General features: G+C 46.4%; 1 protein-coding gene across 2 annotated transcripts in view; it reads left to right on the top strand.

The window, feature by feature from the left end:
* The window catches only part of TCF7L1 (transcription factor 7 like 1), a 161,662-nt gene extending 144,143 nt beyond the window's left edge, over positions 1–17,519 (top strand). For both annotated transcript variants that reach the window (XM_014792724.2, XM_087436494.1), the window contains 8 exons: positions 10,227–10,359; positions 11,418–11,520; positions 11,814–11,897; positions 12,649–12,792; positions 13,508–13,667; positions 13,757–13,864; positions 14,652–14,727; positions 16,119–17,519. In XM_014792724.2, coding sequence (XP_014648210.2) covers positions 10,227–10,359; positions 11,418–11,520; positions 11,814–11,897; positions 12,649–12,792; positions 13,508–13,667; positions 13,757–13,864; positions 14,652–14,727; positions 16,119–16,552 — 1,242 coding nt within the window. In that variant the 3' untranslated portion in view covers positions 16,553–17,519. The remainder of the gene's footprint in view (positions 1–10,226; positions 10,360–11,417; positions 11,521–11,813; positions 11,898–12,648; positions 12,793–13,507; positions 13,668–13,756; positions 13,865–14,651; positions 14,728–16,118) is intronic.
* Positions 17,520–17,818: the final 299 nt, after the last annotated feature.

The following is a 17,818-nucleotide window of genomic DNA, read 5'->3' as shown; positions in this document are numbered from 1 at the left end:
AAAGTAGTCGCAGAGGTTTGTGCGCTGGCTTTTTTCTAGGAAAATGAAAACACTTGGTTATGAAATTTCTTTTATAATTATGAGCAAAGTATTTTAAGGTGAGCTTTGCCCTGGGAGAAGAGCAAATGAAGGAAGCAGCCTGCATTTTTGCAGAGATTAAGTCAGTCATGTCGAAGCTCCCTATCGAGGAAATGTGTATAAACAAGCCATAATGGGGCCCGGGTGGGGATGGAGTTATGTGTTATTACTACTTGGATTTTGTGCCTTCAAAACAAACTCTAAAACCTAAGTAACAGTGGTATTTTATATGTAACTGTTCATAGTGTCTGATCACTGTGGTCTCCTCGTATATAGACTGGTATCCAGACCCCTCACCATGGCCCTGTGTGCCTGGCCTCTGTCCTTCCCTCCACTCTTTCCCTGGAGCACTATGCCCACCCACACAAGACAAATACATGCACTTACAGAATATAACCAACACAAAGATAGGAATCGCAACTGTTTTATTCACATTTGTTTACCCAGCACCTGTCATCATGCCTGGCACAGAGGAGGTACTCAGGAGCATTTGTTGAATGAATAGAAGAATAAATGGTCTGGGGAAAGATTGATACCCCTTCGAAACCCCTCTCTACCCTTGGATCCAATCCTCTTCTGAGAATCCTCATTCAGGATTTTTTTAATTAAATCTTTTTTTGAAACCATAAAAGTAATGCATTTGCTGTGTAGAACACTTGAGAAAATGCCTGAATGCACAGAAAAAGATCTGTAATCCCACAACCCATAAACATTTTGTTATAAGCATTTCAGTCTCTTTTTCTGTGTCTGTTTGTGCATGCACCTGTAACTTGCTTTCTAGATGATGACCAAAATGCTTCATTAAATGTTAGTGCACTCCCTGTTTGAGCATTAAGCGTTGGGGCCACTCTCAGAAGCAAGTAGCAGAGCTTCATGTCCAATGACTGACTGTCAGGCCAGTGCCTGGAAGCCCCCATGCTGAAGAATGGCTGTCTCACTGCTCCACCTCTGAGCAGAGAAGCCTCACTTTGCTTAGCATGCCAGTTCTCAATTAAAAACATCCATTGAGATTTCCCTTCTAAAATTGTACTTTCTCTGTCTTCTCACCAATAGACCCAAAACACTCCACAACTCAGCACATGGCCTGTTGCTGCTCTGTTCTACCTTCAGTACTGATTTCAGTTCTTATTACACAGTATTAATTTTTTATTTGGATATAATTTTAAACTTCCAGAAAAATTGCAAGAATAATACAAGGAGCTCCTATATACTCTTTATCTTTTAGATTCAGAAATTTTGCCCCTCTTCCCGCCTCCCACCTCCATATGTATGTGTAAACACAGACACACACACACACACACATATATATTTAACAATTTGAGAGTAAGTTGGAGACATTATGGCCCTTTACCCCTAAATACTTTTGATGTATTTCCTAAGAACAAAGATATCATCTTACAAGGACCACAGTACAGTTATCAGAATCAAGAAATTAACATTTCATATTATTATGTAACACCCAATATATATTCAAATTTTGGCAAATGTCCCAATACTGTCCATTATAGCATATGTGTTTTTTCCTGGACTGGAGTTCAATCCAGGATCACACATCGCATTTGGTTGTCATATCTCTTCAGTCTCCTTTAATCTGGCAGAGTTCCTCAGCCTTTGTCTTTCCTACCTTGACATTTTTTGAGTACAGCCCAGCTATTTTGTAGAATGTCCCTCAATTTGGGTCTGTCTGCTGTTTCCTCGTGGTTAGACTCAGGCTGTGTGTGTTTGGCAAGACACCACGGCACTGGGTCGTGTCCTCCTCAGCGGGCCTGCAGTGTCCGTTTGTCCCAATGTCGGTGATGTTAGCTTTGATCGTTTGGTTAAGGTGGTGTCTGCCATGTGTTTCCACTGTGAAGTTACTCCTTTTCCCTTTGTAATTAATTAGTGCTCTGTGGGGAGAGGCTTTGAAGATTTGTACATGTCCTGTTTCTCATAAAACTCACCCACTAGTTTTGGCAGGCATTGACGACTATCTGCCTCCATCATTTCTTTTATTAGTTTCTGCTATTGAGGTTTGGGTTTTTGGAATCCTTGCTCATATCCCCCAGCTCATTAATCTTAGCGTGGAGCAGAATGGACCTTGTGACAAGTCAACTCTGTGCGTTGATAACACTGATGAAGATGATGATGATAAATAGAGGAGAGAGAGTAAAAAAACAATCTACACATAGTGTTCCTGAGGAAGAGATGAAAACAACAAAAGGGGGCCGGCCCGGTGGCTTAGCAGTTAAGCACGCACGCTCCACTGCTGGCGGCCCAGGGTTCGGATCCCGGGCGCGCACCGATGCACCGCTGTTCCGGCCATGCTGAGGCCGTGTCCCACATACAGCAACTAGAAGGATGTGCAGCTATGACATACAACTATCTACTGGGGCTTTGGGAGAAAAAATAAATAAATAAAATTATTAAAAAAGAAAACAACAAAAGGCAATAAGAGAAGAAAGTTAAACTGGGCCTTTTAAACAAAAACTTGAATTTATAGATTGAAAGAGCTCACCTGAATTCTACAAAATAAATGCAAATTGACATTCACCTAGACACATCCTGGCAATAATTTGAATTGCAAGGGTTAAAATTTTTTTTCCTACAAACATCTATGCAGGAAAAAAAAGGCCAATGCCAAAGGAACAAAGATAAAGGTAACCTCAGTGTTCTCTTTTGCCATCTTTAATGCCAGCAAACAGTGGAAAAGGGAGAGTTTTGATAAGGAAAGATTTATCGCAAGAATTTTAGGCCGAGTCCAATTTGAAGACCTCAAAAATGTAGCACTGTTTGGAGGACCTGAAGCACATTCCAGTCCCCTGAGCATCTTCTCTCTCCTGCTGGCCTGCAGACTCTTGATTCATTCATCTTGCTACAGTCTTTCATAGCCTGTAGCACATGGCTTGCCATGTATTAGGAGCTCAGAAAGTATTTGTTAATACCTTAATATAGACTTTGATCTCCTCGTTTTCTTCTCTGCTCCAGTCCACTGGCCTCCTGTGGTTCCTCCAACGTGCCGAGCGGACTACCCCCCTCAAGGCCACTGCACTGGCGTTCCTTCTGCCAAAACACTCTTCCCCCTAGCTGATCATCTGTCCCAGATGTTGGGATGAGAGTCACATCAGTTGTTGCAGCTGGAGCCCAAAAGTCCTTGGAAATCCTCATTCTTTTGCAGTTGAGCATTCTCAGCAGATACCCCAGCCTTGGGGAAGACAGGCCCCCTTCTGGCCTCTCTGACCATTTCAGATCCCATCCCCTTCCTACGGGCATTACAATGCTGTGAGTGGGCTGATGTTTTAGGAACAATCCCAGTTTTCCTTTTTCCCCCAAACCTTGTGTTTAAGCGTAGTCTCTTGAAAACGTTTCTGGTCCCCCAAAGGGAAGGTCACCTCTATCAGTAAACAGACAATTGAATGTGGATAGAACTGATTTCTTCGCTATGTAAATCAGGTACAGTTAGCAATGCCGTGAAACTCTGAGTCTCTTTCCTGGGCAGTCTGCTGGCCGGTCTATGGCTGCCTTGTGAGTGATACCACAAAGTTAAGGCTCATCTTTGCCTGAGCTACAAACCCTTACCCTTCTGATCTTCGAAGTCAGGATCAGGAAGAAAAGAGAAGAGTGAGTGATCAGTAGGATCCAGGAGGCTTCGTGAGAGCCTCAAACTAGTTACTCAAGAAGCAGCTGGAGAGGACATCAGATTCTGTGGAGGCAGGACTTGTGGGGAGGTGGCTGCTCCACGTGTGGCAGAGCTGCGTGGCGCCGGCTTCACTTTGAGCTTGAAAATGCTGAACAGAGGGAGAGGGGACGCATTGCTTCCTGGGGGGCCAGGAGGTTAAAGAAGAACTATGGCTTGGACCAGCTCTAGAAACAGACTGAAATAGAGGGGAATCACTTGAGTTAGGAGAGTGGGTGTGTGACTGGACAGAAGGCCTTAGGTCTGAGATGCTCTTCTTTGGAGAAATCTGGGCTCAGCTGCCTTGCCAAGTGAACACCTGTGCCTTGGCTCATGCGTGTTGTTTGTACTGGGGTTATCCACTGGGAGGTGAAGAGTGTTCCCAGCATTCCTGCCCTTGGCCTGAGTTTATGCTGCGGACATCCTGCCCCTGGGGGCAGCTGAGGAGAGAGAAGCTGGTAACTTTCACTGGGACAGTAGCCTTCATGAAGAGCCTTCCCTGCATTAGCCCCAAAGAGAGCAGTTCTCGCTCATCAGTCCCAGAGGCCACGTCTTCCCAGACTGACCAAGGAAAAGTTTACCTTCCTTTCCCCATCTGTGAACCCACCGCCTCCCAGTCCATTTTTCGGACAGTGATGCTACCTAATGGGAACCGATAATAACTCCCAGAGCATTTAAGTGAGGATACCTACATTTTCAAGTATAATTCACATTCCCTGCTTTGTACTTAACTCTGCCACCATTCAGTGCTGTTTGCCAGCTTCTGATGAGGCCAAACTCAACAGCACATGGGCAGTCAGGATTTCATAATACTATTCAGTATTTTTATTGTTTATTTTTTAATTTTTTTGCTGAGGAAGATTGGCCCTGAGCTAACATCTGTTACCAATCTTCCTCTTTTTGCTTGAGGAAGATTGTCCCTGAGCTAACATCTGTGCCAATATTCCTCTCTATTTTTTGCATATGGGTCACTGCCACAGCGTGGCTTGATGAGCAGTGTTTAGGTCCACGCCTGGTGTCCAAACCTGGAACCCCGGACCGCCAAAGTGGAGTGCGCAAACTTAACCACTATGCCACCGGGCTTGCCCTATGCACCATTTTAAGATGGCTCCACATACACATATCAAATCATCACACTTTAAATATCTTACAATTTTATTTGTCAATTATACCTCAATAAAGTGGAAAAAATATTTCTTAATTTTTTTTTAAAAATGGCCATAGATGATGTAAATAAAAAATAGATGCGCAAGAAGTCTAAATAAATGGAGATATACCAAAATGATAATAGTACTTGGGTTAGGCTGATGTGATTGTGTTTTCTAAATGCTTTATAATATAGCTTATATTTCTTCCTTAGAAAATTTGTGTTTGTTGGGGCTGGCCCGGTGGCGCAAGCGGTTGGGTGCACACGCTCCGCTGCGGCGGCCCGGGGTTCGCTGGTTCGGATCCCGGGCGCGCACCGACGCACTGCTTTGGCAAGCCATGCTGTGGCAGCGTCCCATATAAAGTGGAGGAGGATGGGTATGGATATTAGCCCAGGGCCGTCTTCCTCGGCAAAAAAAGAGGAGGATTGGCGGATGTTAGCACAGGGCTGATCTCCTCACAAAAAAAAAAAAAGAAGAAGAAAATTTGTGTTTGTCATAAGTATATTTTCTAAGTAGATAATAATTAAAGTTGGAAAATACAGAAAGGGAGATGATAAAAACAAAATCACCCATAGTAGTACCTCAACATAATAAAGGGTATTTATGACAAACCCACAGCCAACATCATACTCAACGGGGAAAGACTGAAAGCCATTCCTCTGAGAACAGGAATGAGGCGGGTCTGCCCACTCTCACCACTCCTATTCAACATAGTACTGGAGGTTTTGGCCAGAGCAATTAGGCAAGAAAAAGGAATAAAAGGAATCCAAATAGGCAACGAAGAAGTGAAACTCTCATTATTTGCAGATGACATGATTTTATATATAGAAAACCCTGAAGAATCCCTTGGAAAACTATTAGAAATAATGAATAACTACAGCAAAGTCACAGGGTACAAAATCAATCTACAAAAATCAGTTGCATTTCTGTATGCTAATAATGAACTAACAGAAAGAGAGCTCAAACAGATAATACCATTTACAGTTGCATAAAAAAGAATAAAATACCTAGGAATAAATCTTACCAAGGTGGTGAAAGACGTATACAATGAAAACTACACGACATTATTGAAAGAAATCGATGATGACATAAAGAAATGGAAAGACATCCCATGCACATGGATTGGAAGAATAAACATAGTTAAAATGTCTATATTACCTAAAGCAATACAGATTCAATGCAATCCCAATCAGAAGCCCAAGGACATTCTTCACAGAAATAGAAGAAAGAATACTAAAATTCCATATGGGGCAACAAAAGATCCCGAATAGCTAAAGCAATCCTAAGAAAAAAGAACAAAGCTGGAGGCATCACAACCCCTGACTTCAAAAGATACTACAAAGCAATAGTAATCAAAACAGCATGGTACTGGTACAAAAACAGACACACAGATCAATGGAATAGAATTGAAAGCCCAGAAATAAAACCACACATATATGGACAGCTAATTTTCGACAAAGGAGCTGAGAACATACAATGGAGAAAGGAAAGTCTCTTCAATAAATGGTGTTGGGAAAACTGGACAGCCACATGCAAAAGAATGAAAGTGGACCATCCGCTATCACCATTCACAAAAATTAACTCAAAATGGATCAAAGACCTGAAGGTGAGACCTGAAACTATAAAACTCATAGAAGAAAATATAGGCAACACACTATTTGACATTGGTCATAAAGGAATCTTTTCAGATGACATGCCTACCCAGACTAGGGAAACTAAAGAAAAAATAAGCAAGTGGGACTTCATCAGATTAAAGAGCTTCTACAAGACAAATGAAACCAGAATCAAGATGAACAGACACCCCACCAGCTGGGAGAAAATACTTGCAAAACATGTATCTGACAAGGGGTTAATCTCCACAATATACAAAGAACTCACACAACTGAACAACAAAAAAACAAACAACCCGGTCAAAAAATGGGCAGAGGAAATGAACAGACACTTCTCCAGAGAAGATGTACAGATGGCTAATAGACACATGAAAAGATGTTCAACATCACTAATCATCAGGGAAATGCAAATCAAAACAACACTAAGATATCACCTCACGCCCGTTAGAATGGCTATAATCACCAAGACAAAAAACAACAAATGTTGGTGGGCCGGCCCTGTGGCTTAGCGGTTAAGTGCGCGCACTCTGCTACTGGCGGCCTGGGTTCGGATCCTGGGTGTGCACCAACGCACCGTTTCTCTGGCCATGCTGAGGCCACGTCCCACATACAGCAACTGGAAGGATGTGCCACTATGACATACAACTATCTACTGGGGCTTTGGGGAAAAAAAAGGAGGAGGATTGGCAATAGATGTTAGCTCAGAGCCGGTCTTCCTCAGCAAAAAGAGGAGGATTAGCATGCATGTTAGCTCAGGGCTGATCTTCCTCACAAAAAAAATAAATAAATAAATAACAAATGTTGGAGTGGGTGTCGAGAAATAGGAACCCTCATACACATCTGGTGGGAATGCAAACTGGTGCAGCCTCTATGGAAAACGGTATGGAGATTCCTCAAAGAATTAAAAATAGAAATACCCCATGATCCAGCTATCCCACTACTGGGAATCTATCCAACGAACCTGAAATCAACAATCCAAAGAGGCTTATGCACCCCTATGTTCATTGCAGCATTATTCACTATAGCCAAGAAGTGGAAGCAACCTAGGTGTCCCTCGACTGATGATTGGATCAAGAAGAAGTGGTATATATATACACAATGGAATACTACTCAGCCATAAAAAAAAAAAAAAAGACAAAATCGTCCCATTTGCAATAACATGGGTGGGCCTGGAAGGTATTATGTTAAGTGAAATAAGCCAGAAAGAGAAAGACAAACACTGTATGATCTCACTCATATGTGGAATATAAACCAACACATGGACAGAGAAAACTGTATTGTGGTTACCAGGGGCAATGGGGGTAGGGGGTGGGCACAAGGGGTGAAGGGAGACATATATATGGTAATAGACAAACAAAAATGTACAACCCAAAGTCTCACAATGTTATAAACTATTAAAACATCAATTAAAAAAAATCACGGGGCCGGCCCAGTGGTGCAGGTGGTTAAGTGCGCGCGCTCCACTGCGGCGGCCCGGGGTTCGCGGGTTTGGATCCCGGGCGCGCACCGACGCACCGCTTGTCAAGCCACGCTATGGCGGCGTCCATATAAAAGGTGGAGGAAGATGGGCATGGATGTTAGCCCAGGGCCAGTCTTCCTCAGCAAAAAGAGGAGGATTGGCAGATGTTAGCTCAGGGCGGTTCTTCCTCACACACAAAAAAAATCACCCATAGTTCCACCACTCAAACATACCTACTGTTTACATTTTGGTGTGCTTCTATTTAGTCGTTTTTTTTTTAACCGTAGAGTTTATGTATTTTTAAAAAATTGTAATCATTCTGTGTAATTGTTTTGTCATTTACTGTCGTTAGTAATAATTCTATTGCTGTTATAATACTAAAAATCACCCTATAGACAAAGCTGTTTCCAAGAAACCCCAATGCATCATTAAGATGCACCAAGTTCCTGGAAATCTGACCTTAAGATACATTTTTATACTTTTCTTTGTGCTATATGTTCAGGTACATGGAGACATCTTCAAAAGCCAGTAAGGGAACAGGTGAAAACAGTAAGAAGAAAATAATTTTGGAATTTTTTATGCAATATCAAATGAGCCCACTGGGGGAGGTACTAGGAACTTATTCCAGGCGAGGTACCTTTCCACCAGCAGGGCCCAGCCGTGTGCCAGCGCCACCTTGTGGCTGTGGTTAGGAACAGTCTGAATTCGCTGCCTCACATTTGCTGGTCTGGGAGCAGGACCCCTGGGTTTGGGGTTTTGCCCCAGTACTCTGCCTCTCTTCTCTGCTTAGCTTACTGAAAATGGAGCAAGACTACCGTCCGTACACCAATACCCAGAAGATGTACAGATCAGAGTTTGCATTAGGAGCACCAAATGGGTACCAGATGAAAGGGAAAAAAAAGGCTCGTGGAATCTATGAAATGAAAAATTCAAGCAGGAAGACAGCAGTTTGGAGTTCTAGTCACCGGGCTGCCTCCAAATCATCATCCTTTTTGCAAATCTCTTTTTAAAGTAAATTTCTTCTCCAATTGTGACTCATTTACCTTATCCAAAAAAATGTATGTCAGTCCTTTCTCTCTGACACATTATGTCTGATTAGGGCCTTGGGGAGGCTGGTGGTACAGGAGAAACTACTCTGGTGTGTTAGAGCTGTACAGGGGTGATGTGAATCCACTTCTGCCGTTTACTACCTCTGGGTCCTGGGGTAAGTCACTTAATCTTTCTGAGCTCAGTTTCTTCCTCCCTCAAGTGGGGATAATCATAGCTTCTTTGCTATGTTCTACTAAGGACCAGACATTATGCCAGGCCCTGTGCTTGTAGGGGAGGTGCTTGCTGAGTTGTAGCTTTTTTTTTTTTTTTTTTTTTTTTTTTTTTTTTGGTGAGGAAGACTGGCCCTGAGCTAACATCTGTGCTAGTCCTCCTCTATTTTGTATGCAGGATGCTGCCACAGCATGGCTTAACAAGCAGTGTGTAAGTCCATGCCCAGGATCCAAACCCATGAACCCCAGGCTGCTAAAGTAGAGCGCGTGAACCTGACCACTACACCACTGGGCCAGCCCCAGAACTGTAGCTATTTTTATAATAAAGATACTTATTGAGTCAGATTAGGTTAAAATAATTAAAAAATTAATTCCATTTATCACCAATTCTAGGATGCACAGGTTTTTCCCATTTTAATATGTCTGAAATCAGGATGTGTCAATGCCAGTGTTTTTTCTTTCCTAATAGTTATATAAAATAATGGTACTCCTTACATTCACTGGTGCTTTAAATGAAATGTGGTGATTATGTCAGCAGAGTGTTTTCAGTGCTCTTGGAACGTGTCTGTAAAGCCTGAACCTGACAACTGGTGATATGAGGTCTAATGACAGTTCCCTGCTGCTCTGTTCCCAGTCTCAGTCTTGAACTTGAGAGCTGCGGTGTCTATGAGGTTTATTTGGAGAGTGTGCGTTGAACCTTTTTTAACTCACTGAGATTCCACAGAGGATGGTTTATAATTCAGCAGCCTGAAGCATTTAGCACCGCATAATATACATGAAGTGAATAATGGTGGGCTGTTTTGAAGAGGGTATGTTGGAGGGTGGGTGTCATCCCTTCTCTAATTCTGTTGGTCCTTACTCTGCTGTGTAGACTGCTACTTTCTCTCAAGGGCTGTCTCAGGACTGAATGGGATGTTGCGTGGAAAATACCTGGCACTTATTTGACTCAGTGAATAACAGCTGGTTTTACTCTTCATCTCCTTGGCAACCATCCCTAGTCCTTTTCTCTCTGTGTTTCAGTCAAATAAAGTTCCTGTTGTTCAGCACCCGCATCACATGCACCCGTTGACGCCCCTCATCACCTACAGCAACGACCACTTCTCCCCTGGCTCCCCTCCCACCCACCTCTCCCCAGAGATCGATCCAAAGACAGGTGAGTCGGCCACCACTCAGGCTGGACCGCATGCAGAGCTCTGGGGGAGGGGCAGGCTTTTCTTCTCAGGGACATAACAGCCCTGGAATCAGGCAGACCTGGGTTCGAATCATGTCTCCAACTCTCGAGAGCCTACAGCCTTGACCGATCATCACGTTAGCCCTCTCAGTTTGTCACCTGTGCCTTATCTGTATCTTCTACATCATAGCATCATTACAAGGATGCAAGCAAATTAAATGAGATCAGGCCCAGGGCCTGGCTCCACAGTGAGCATTTGGTCTTGCTCTGCCGCTGTTTCTTTTACTTTAGAATCTCTTAACACTTTGGGAGTGGAAGGAGCTGGAAGGAAAAAAATCTCTTTTTTATTGACTTTGAAGTCTAGCCCAGCTGCAGGCATGCCTCCCTAAACAGACCTTTGCCCTAAACTGAACATTTTCACATAGAGTAATCCATCCAGCCAGGCTTATGAGTACAGCTGTAAAGCAGTAAGCCTGAGTTGGCTTTTTTTTTTTTAATTTGCCACCAGAACTGTCTTTTCCAAGGAGCCATAGTCCATAAAATTCCCAGAGTTGCCATGGCTCAAAGCCTTTTAGGAGCCCCTCTTTAGAGAAATCACAGTTACTGCAGGTTACAGCTAGTAAGGAGGACAAAGGTGGGATAGAAATCCAGTTGATTTCTCCAAGAACAAGGGGGGTGTTCTAGAGAGGGAGGTAGCTGATGACACTGGGGGTTGTCTTGGGTCTGTCCATCAGGACTGCCTGTCCCTCTCTTGGATGATACTAACTCTTATAGAAGCAGCTGGAAGTACTCCTGCCAACAGAGATGGGATCCATGTAGCCAGAGAGAAGCTGCATTAGTCCTGCCTTCGCCCAATATGTCCCTTGACTGACTGGCCAGCAGAGCTAAGGAGGTGACAGAGAGCAAGGATAATGAAAGAAAGGGCCTTCCAAGCTCCAGAACACCTGGGGACACAGGGCGAGGAACCTCCCGCTTGATGATCTTTTAAGGTGTTACGGTAGGGCCAGGGAACTGTCTGACATCTCTCTCTTCGGAAGCAGGAATCCCCCGGCCCCCTCACCCATCTGAGCTGTCTCCATATTACCCACTGTCTCCTGGAGCTGTTGGACAAATCCCCCATCCCCTCGGCTGGCTCGTCCCGCAGTAAGGAAACTTGCAGCCTTTCTTACCCCCCTTCCTTCCTTATGCTGAGCTCTGCCTTCTGTACCTCCAGCCCACCCTGGGGGTCTGTACACAGATGCCCACTCCCCACAGCGGAGCCCTCTCGCCAAGCCCTGGCCTCAGACCTCTCTGCTTTCCCCTGGGCAGCTTCCTCCCAACTCGTGCTTCCTACTTCCTGCTCTTTGTTTCTCATCTTTTTTTCCCAACCCCCTCTCCTGAACGTTCTCATTTTGGCCAACATGCTGACCAGATTTCCTTGCTCCTGGCCCTTACAGGCAAGGACAGCCCATGTACTCCCTTCCTCCTGGTGGCTTCCGGCACCCCTACCCTGCCCTCGCCATGAATGCCTCAATGTCCAGGTGAGTCCAGGGCCTGGGGCTGTGAGTGTGAAGCGGCAGTGCAGGGGATGGTTGTCTGCTCGAGTCCTTGCCATTTCTCACATTAAACAGCTTCCTGTTGGCAGTAAGCAAGGAGGCACAGGCCCGCCTTTCCTCCCCTCCTCTCTCTGATAAGGCGCCTCCTCATGCGCCATGATCAGAATGGAGACCACAGGCTCATTCTTTCCCGGCTCTCTAAGAAAAGACTTGCAAAGCCCTCGCCCTCAGCAATCCTGCCATGTCCCCCATGTGCTGGGCTTTATGGCTCTGAAGCATTTTGAGTACATCACACTGAAGCCAGAGACTGAAATGTCTCCTGAAATGATGTCCGGAGAGGGGACAGTAAAAGGGGATTTCTGTCTCGGGGGCCAGCTGTACCTAACAATGGTACCTCCGGTGACAAAGGAACCACAACGCACCGCAAAAGCCCTTGTTTTCCCATTGTGTACCCTGGCCTCTGACCCACTACACCTTCTTTTGTGTTTTGCATCCTACCTGCTTCCAGCATCAGGTATAGGACCCCTGTGCGTTTGTTGGGGAAGGGGAGGTTTGTTGGTGTTTCCCAGACCTGGTTCTGGTGAGCTCAATGAATGGCCTTCCATTCCTCAAACTCTGCCATGGTAGAGGTGTTTATATGCCTCTGCCCTAAAGACAGGGAGCCACCCATGTCCTCTGCTGGGTGACAAGCATTCAACCTGAATCCCTCTGTTATCTGTTTCCACCTGATACGTAGCCTGGTCTCCAGTCGGTTCTCCCCTCACATGGTGGCTCCGGCCCATCCTGGTCTGCCCACCTCAGGGATTCCCCACCCCGCCATCGTCTCCCCCATCGTCAAGCAGGAACCAGCGCCCCCCAGCTTGAGCCCGGCCGTGAGCGCGTGAGTAACAGGCAGCCTGGATAGGGGCCAGCCAGTCCCTGAACGGCAGGTGCCATTTATTTTTCTCTCCTGGTGGCATTTAGCAGGCAGCCCAGCCGCCTCCCTCAGCCGTGTGCTCCCCCTTGGGAGCTGTTCCCTTTGACTCTCTGTGTTCCCATCCTCCCAGAAACACCACCCATCTTTTCTCACATTAAGGAAAGTTTTACAGTCAGGATTTAGAGGCTTGAAAGAGAACCTGAGAAAGCTTTTAGCTTCCCTTTCCCCCATCTCCCACCCCCCTCATAGACACGAAAGCGTGAGGCCCAGAAAGGAGAATTTCCGCAAGGTGACATGGCTGAGTGGTGGCAGAGCTGAGCCTAGCACCAAGGCCTGTGCTTTGTCCTCCACGCCGTAAAAGGCAAGAAGGCCAAAGTGAGGGCCTCCGGCCCAGGAGACAAACACCCCCACCCCCGTCTTGCTTCTGCCCAGAGCACCTTGCCGCCCTTCTCCTTTATCACCTGTGGCCAGTGCATCCTGCCTCTCCCCGTCTGCTCCTTTGTCAGGAAATTATTGTCATAGAAGGTAGCCAGAGGTAATTCACAGGTTAGGAACTACCTGTGGGAGATGCTCAGGTGCTTGAATTAGCAATGGCCCTTATTAGCCTCCACAAGAGGCGGGGATTGGTGAGTTGGATGACAGCTGACACGTGCTAACCCACAGCCATGTGACTTCCTAGGAAATCACCAGTCACGGTGAAAAAGGAGGAAGAAAAGAAACCCCACGTGAAGAAGCCTCTTAACGCCTTCATGTTGTATATGAAGGAGATGAGGGCCAAGGTGGTGGCTGAGTGCACCCTGAAGGAAAGTGCAGCCATTAACCAGATCCTGGGAAGAAAGGTAAAGATCTGCCCTTATCCCGCCAGCTGCATGGGTCAGCGTCCCCTGCATTCATCGCTCCCTGTCGTCTCTGGCCCTCTCTTCCACAGTGGCACAACCTGTCCCGAGAAGAACAGGCCAAGTACTACGAACTGGCCCGGAAGGAGCGGCAGCTTCACTCCCAGCTCTACCCGACCTGGTCAGCCCGGGACAACTACGTAAGTGTCTGCTCAGACCCCGGGAGCAGCATCTGCGAGAGGAAGAGGGGAGAGGGAAATTGACTGCGTTTATAGAGGCCTCTTAAGGCCAAGGTGAAGTCTCTATTTCTCTAGAAATAAGGAAGGCATTTCAGTTCTCAGTTCAAAAAGGACATAGTTTTGGCATCCTGAGGACAGACTTAAATTTGTGCCCCTCCCATGTGAACTAGACTCAGCCTTTGATTCCGAAATCCAGGGGGCAGTGTGAACCGTGTGCTCGCTCTGGTGGTAAGTGTCTCCAGCCAAGGGTTCCTAACCTGGGGCTCAGAGACCAGGGCGTGAGCCTCAGCCGGCACATCTAATAACTCCCTGAAACTAGGCAGATTTCTCTATGTATGTCCTGATTTGCTTTTTTTCTAGTAAGAGGGGTCATAGCTGTATTAGATTTTCAGTGGGACCTCGGACCCCTCAAAAAAGATCAAGACCCACTGTTCTAGGGAGAGAAATGGAAAAACAAGGCTAAAGGGCAGTGAAAAGGTGAAGCTTTCCCAGAAGGCCGGGACACCCGACTCGGAGAGAAGGAATTGAATGGGGAAGGGGGGCGGCATTCCAGGAGGGCTTGCTATGCCTCCTCATGAGGCTCCTGGGGGGACTGATCTGGGCGGCTCCCCCCTCTCCAGCCCCCTCACCCAGGGAGGGATCAAGAGCAGCGTGGGCAATATCGTGTCCCCCCTTCATATCTCAGAGTCCCCCTGAAAAGCCAGTTGTTCTGTCCCTGGTTACCTCTTCCTTTGGCCATATCTTTCAGGGTAAGAAAAAGAAGAGGAAGAGAGAAAAGCAGCTGTCACAGACACAGTCCCAGCAGCAAGTCCAAGAGGCGGAGGGTGAGTCTTAAGGAGGGCACCACCCTTTACTTCTGCCCATGGTCACAGCTACCCATGCCTGTGCATTGTACCTGGGTCTCTGGTGGACACGGTGACAATGCTGTAGTATAATAGCTGCGGTGATCAGGGCCTCTGCCTCATGGGACCCTCATGTATACTCAGGTGGGTGTTATTAATGTCCCCTCTTTAGAGATGACCAGTTAAGAGGCTCGGAGAAGTTAAGGGATTTTCCTGTTATGTGCCTGTGCCTGTTAAATGGTGGAGGGAGGATCTGATCCCAGCCCTTCCTCACTTGGAAGCTAGGCACTTTTTAATTCAGTTGAGTTGTGTCTTATTAAAATCAATGCATAGGGGGCTGGCCCAGTGGTGCAGCAGTTAAGTGTGCACGCTCTGCTTCGGCGGCCCAGAGTTCGCAGGTTCGGATCTCAGGCGCGCACCAAGGCACTGCTTGTCAAGCCATGCTGTGGCAGTGTCCCATATAAAGTAGAGGAAGATGGGCACGGATGTTAGTCCAGGGCCAATCTTCCTCAGCAAAAAAGAGGAGGATTGGCATCGGATATTAGCTCAGGGCTGATCTTCCTCACTAAATAAATAAATAAATAAATAAATAAATAAATAAATAAATAAAATCAATGCATAAGGTAAAAATTGAATGTAGTTGAAATTATCTTTGAAATTCCCTTGGGAAGGTGGCACATTAGAAAGTGACCTCCCACCTATCAGCGAATCCAGTAGAATCAGGTTTTCCTCCAGTGTTTGTTTGATTGAACACCAGAAGACATAGTTTGCTTGGGCTTGGGGGCCACTTTATGCCAAAAATATGTACTGTGTCTTTTACACCAGAATCACACCTAGCACAGTGATGCTCACGCTGTGACAAGCATTTAGTCACACTCCCATCTCATGCTCACTCCGGGACAAGTGGACAGCTACTGGTACCATCCAAAGTGCTTTGATCCCTCTCCCTGCCCATCCCCCCTTCCCTTCCTTCTGCCGAGTATCTATATAATTTGTATATTCATCTACATATGAGTACATGTAAGTAAAAGGTGTATATGATGCAAAATCCACTGTATACCACGCTGCTTAGCAGATGCTGCACTATCTCTATCTCTAATGGTACCACAAACCAAAGATTGTTAAAGCAAATTGAGTGCAGATCCATCCCAAAAATGATGAGGTTTACACAAGGAAGATGATGATGTGACAGACTAAGCTGTCTTCCCTCCAGTCAGATGCTGAATGGGTCCTTGTCATTTCAAGTCCTCCTTCCCTCCCTGTGAGCGTTCTTGGGTTTCCAGAGTGGATGTGTGTACCTGGGGCTCATCTGCAGCCTCCACCTCCCCCAGAGCTGCCAGCTGCTCACTCTCTCTTGTGTTTTTCCCCTCTAGGTGCTCTAGCCTCCAAAAGCAAGAAGCCATGTGTTCAGTACCTGCCCCCTGAGAAGCCCTGTGACAGCCCTGCCTCTTCCCACGGCAGCATGCTGGACTCCCCGGCTACCCCCTCGGCAGCCTTGGCCTCACCGGCTGCGCCTGCTGCAACCCACTCGGAGCAAGCCCAGCCCCTCTCCCTCACCACCAAGCCAGAGACCCGAGCCCAGCTGGCTCTCCACTCAGCGGCCTTCCTGTCAGCTAAGGCTGCAGCCACCTCCTCTAGCCAGATTGGCAGCCAGCCCCCGCTCCTCTCCCGGCCCCTCCCCCTCGGGTCCATGCCCACAGCTCTGCTGACTTCTCCACCTTCCTTCCCAGCCACGCTCCATGCCCACCAGGCCCTCCCGGTACTCCAGGCCCAGCCTCTTTCCTTGGTCACCAAGTCTGCCCACTAAGCTGCCCCCTGACCTATGCAGGCTGTCAAGTGACTCATCGAGTAGTAATGATTCAGAAGAAAAAAAAAAAGAAACTTTATTGGTCAATATTTGACCACTCTGGACTGTTCTGTAAAGTGACTGGTAACAACAGCACTTTACGTTTTGTAGATGTAACCAGTAGCTGATCTTAAGGCTTTTTTAAAAAACAAAACAAAACAAAAAAAAAAATCTTTAAAAGAAAGAGAACTGAAAAGTAGTGTTTTATTCTTCCTGTATGTGCTGTGGTGGATGGACCTGGGCAGAAGGCGCCTTTCTCTCTACCTCTTTTCCTTTCTGCCCTCCTCCCGCTTCTCCTCCTCCCATGTGCCCTCCCTCCCCGACCCAGGTTGCATGTGAGCCATGGCTGCAATTTCTGGCCTGTTGCCTCTTCATCTAGATCCCATTCCTAGACATTCCCTTTTACCTCACCTAGGTTTTTTTACTTTGCTCAACGCCTTGGGTTCTTGCCTTCATCTTCTTCATCCTCTGCCCAGTGTAAGACTGTCACCATGTGAGAAGCCACCTTTGCCTGGTGGCTTTGTCTCCACCAGCATCCCCTTCCCCTCAGTGGGTCCTAACCCGCCAGTTTCCAGCTTTCAGTGGGGAAAGAGGTCCCCAGAAATGGTTCTTCGCCACCTTTAAAGGGACTCAAGGTGCCTGCCATTTCCTCAGCGAAGAAGTCTGTGTTCCCTCCCCTTACCCCTCGAGATCTCCCCCTCATAGCCCCAGAGTGCCAGACAGGACCTGGCTCCGAGGTCTGGCTCTGTCACCTGGGTCAGTGCTAGCACAATCTGCCAAAGTTCTAAAGACCCTCCTCCCTCCCCCCATCACTTCACATGCTTCTTCTGTATGTATTTCTTTTTGTTTTTATGGGGTTTTTTGGGAGCAATTTAAACTCCCAGTTGTTTATTTTCACAAAAGAAAATAAAATTGCAGTTGCAAGACACTTTCTGAGTGTGTTGGTCCTTTTGTTGAATCAAGCCCCCTTCTTTATACCAAGCCCTGTGCTAGATTTTTGCAGACATGCACAATAAGTGGATTACCACTTATTGGAGAAGGATATAAAACATGCCTGACACAATTAGAAAAGTCCAAGCCAGCTTCCAGCCTCAAATGCACACAGACCTGTCAGTATTGACAACTGAGATCCAAAGGGAGGAATCTTCTTATTTTCATTTGTCTTCTTATAATTGCCAAGATGTGAGGGGCATCTTTGTTTGCTTTGCATGGTATCTAGCACTGCAA

Source organism: Ceratotherium simum, chromosome 11 (assembly GCF_057802395.1).
Source record: "Ceratotherium simum simum isolate JZ-2026a chromosome 11, ASM5780239v1, whole genome shotgun sequence".
Lineage (NCBI taxonomy): Eukaryota > Metazoa > Chordata > Mammalia > Perissodactyla > Rhinocerotidae > Ceratotherium > Ceratotherium simum.
Note: the sequence above shows the minus strand (reverse complement) of the source record. Positions and strands in the feature narration are given on the sequence as shown.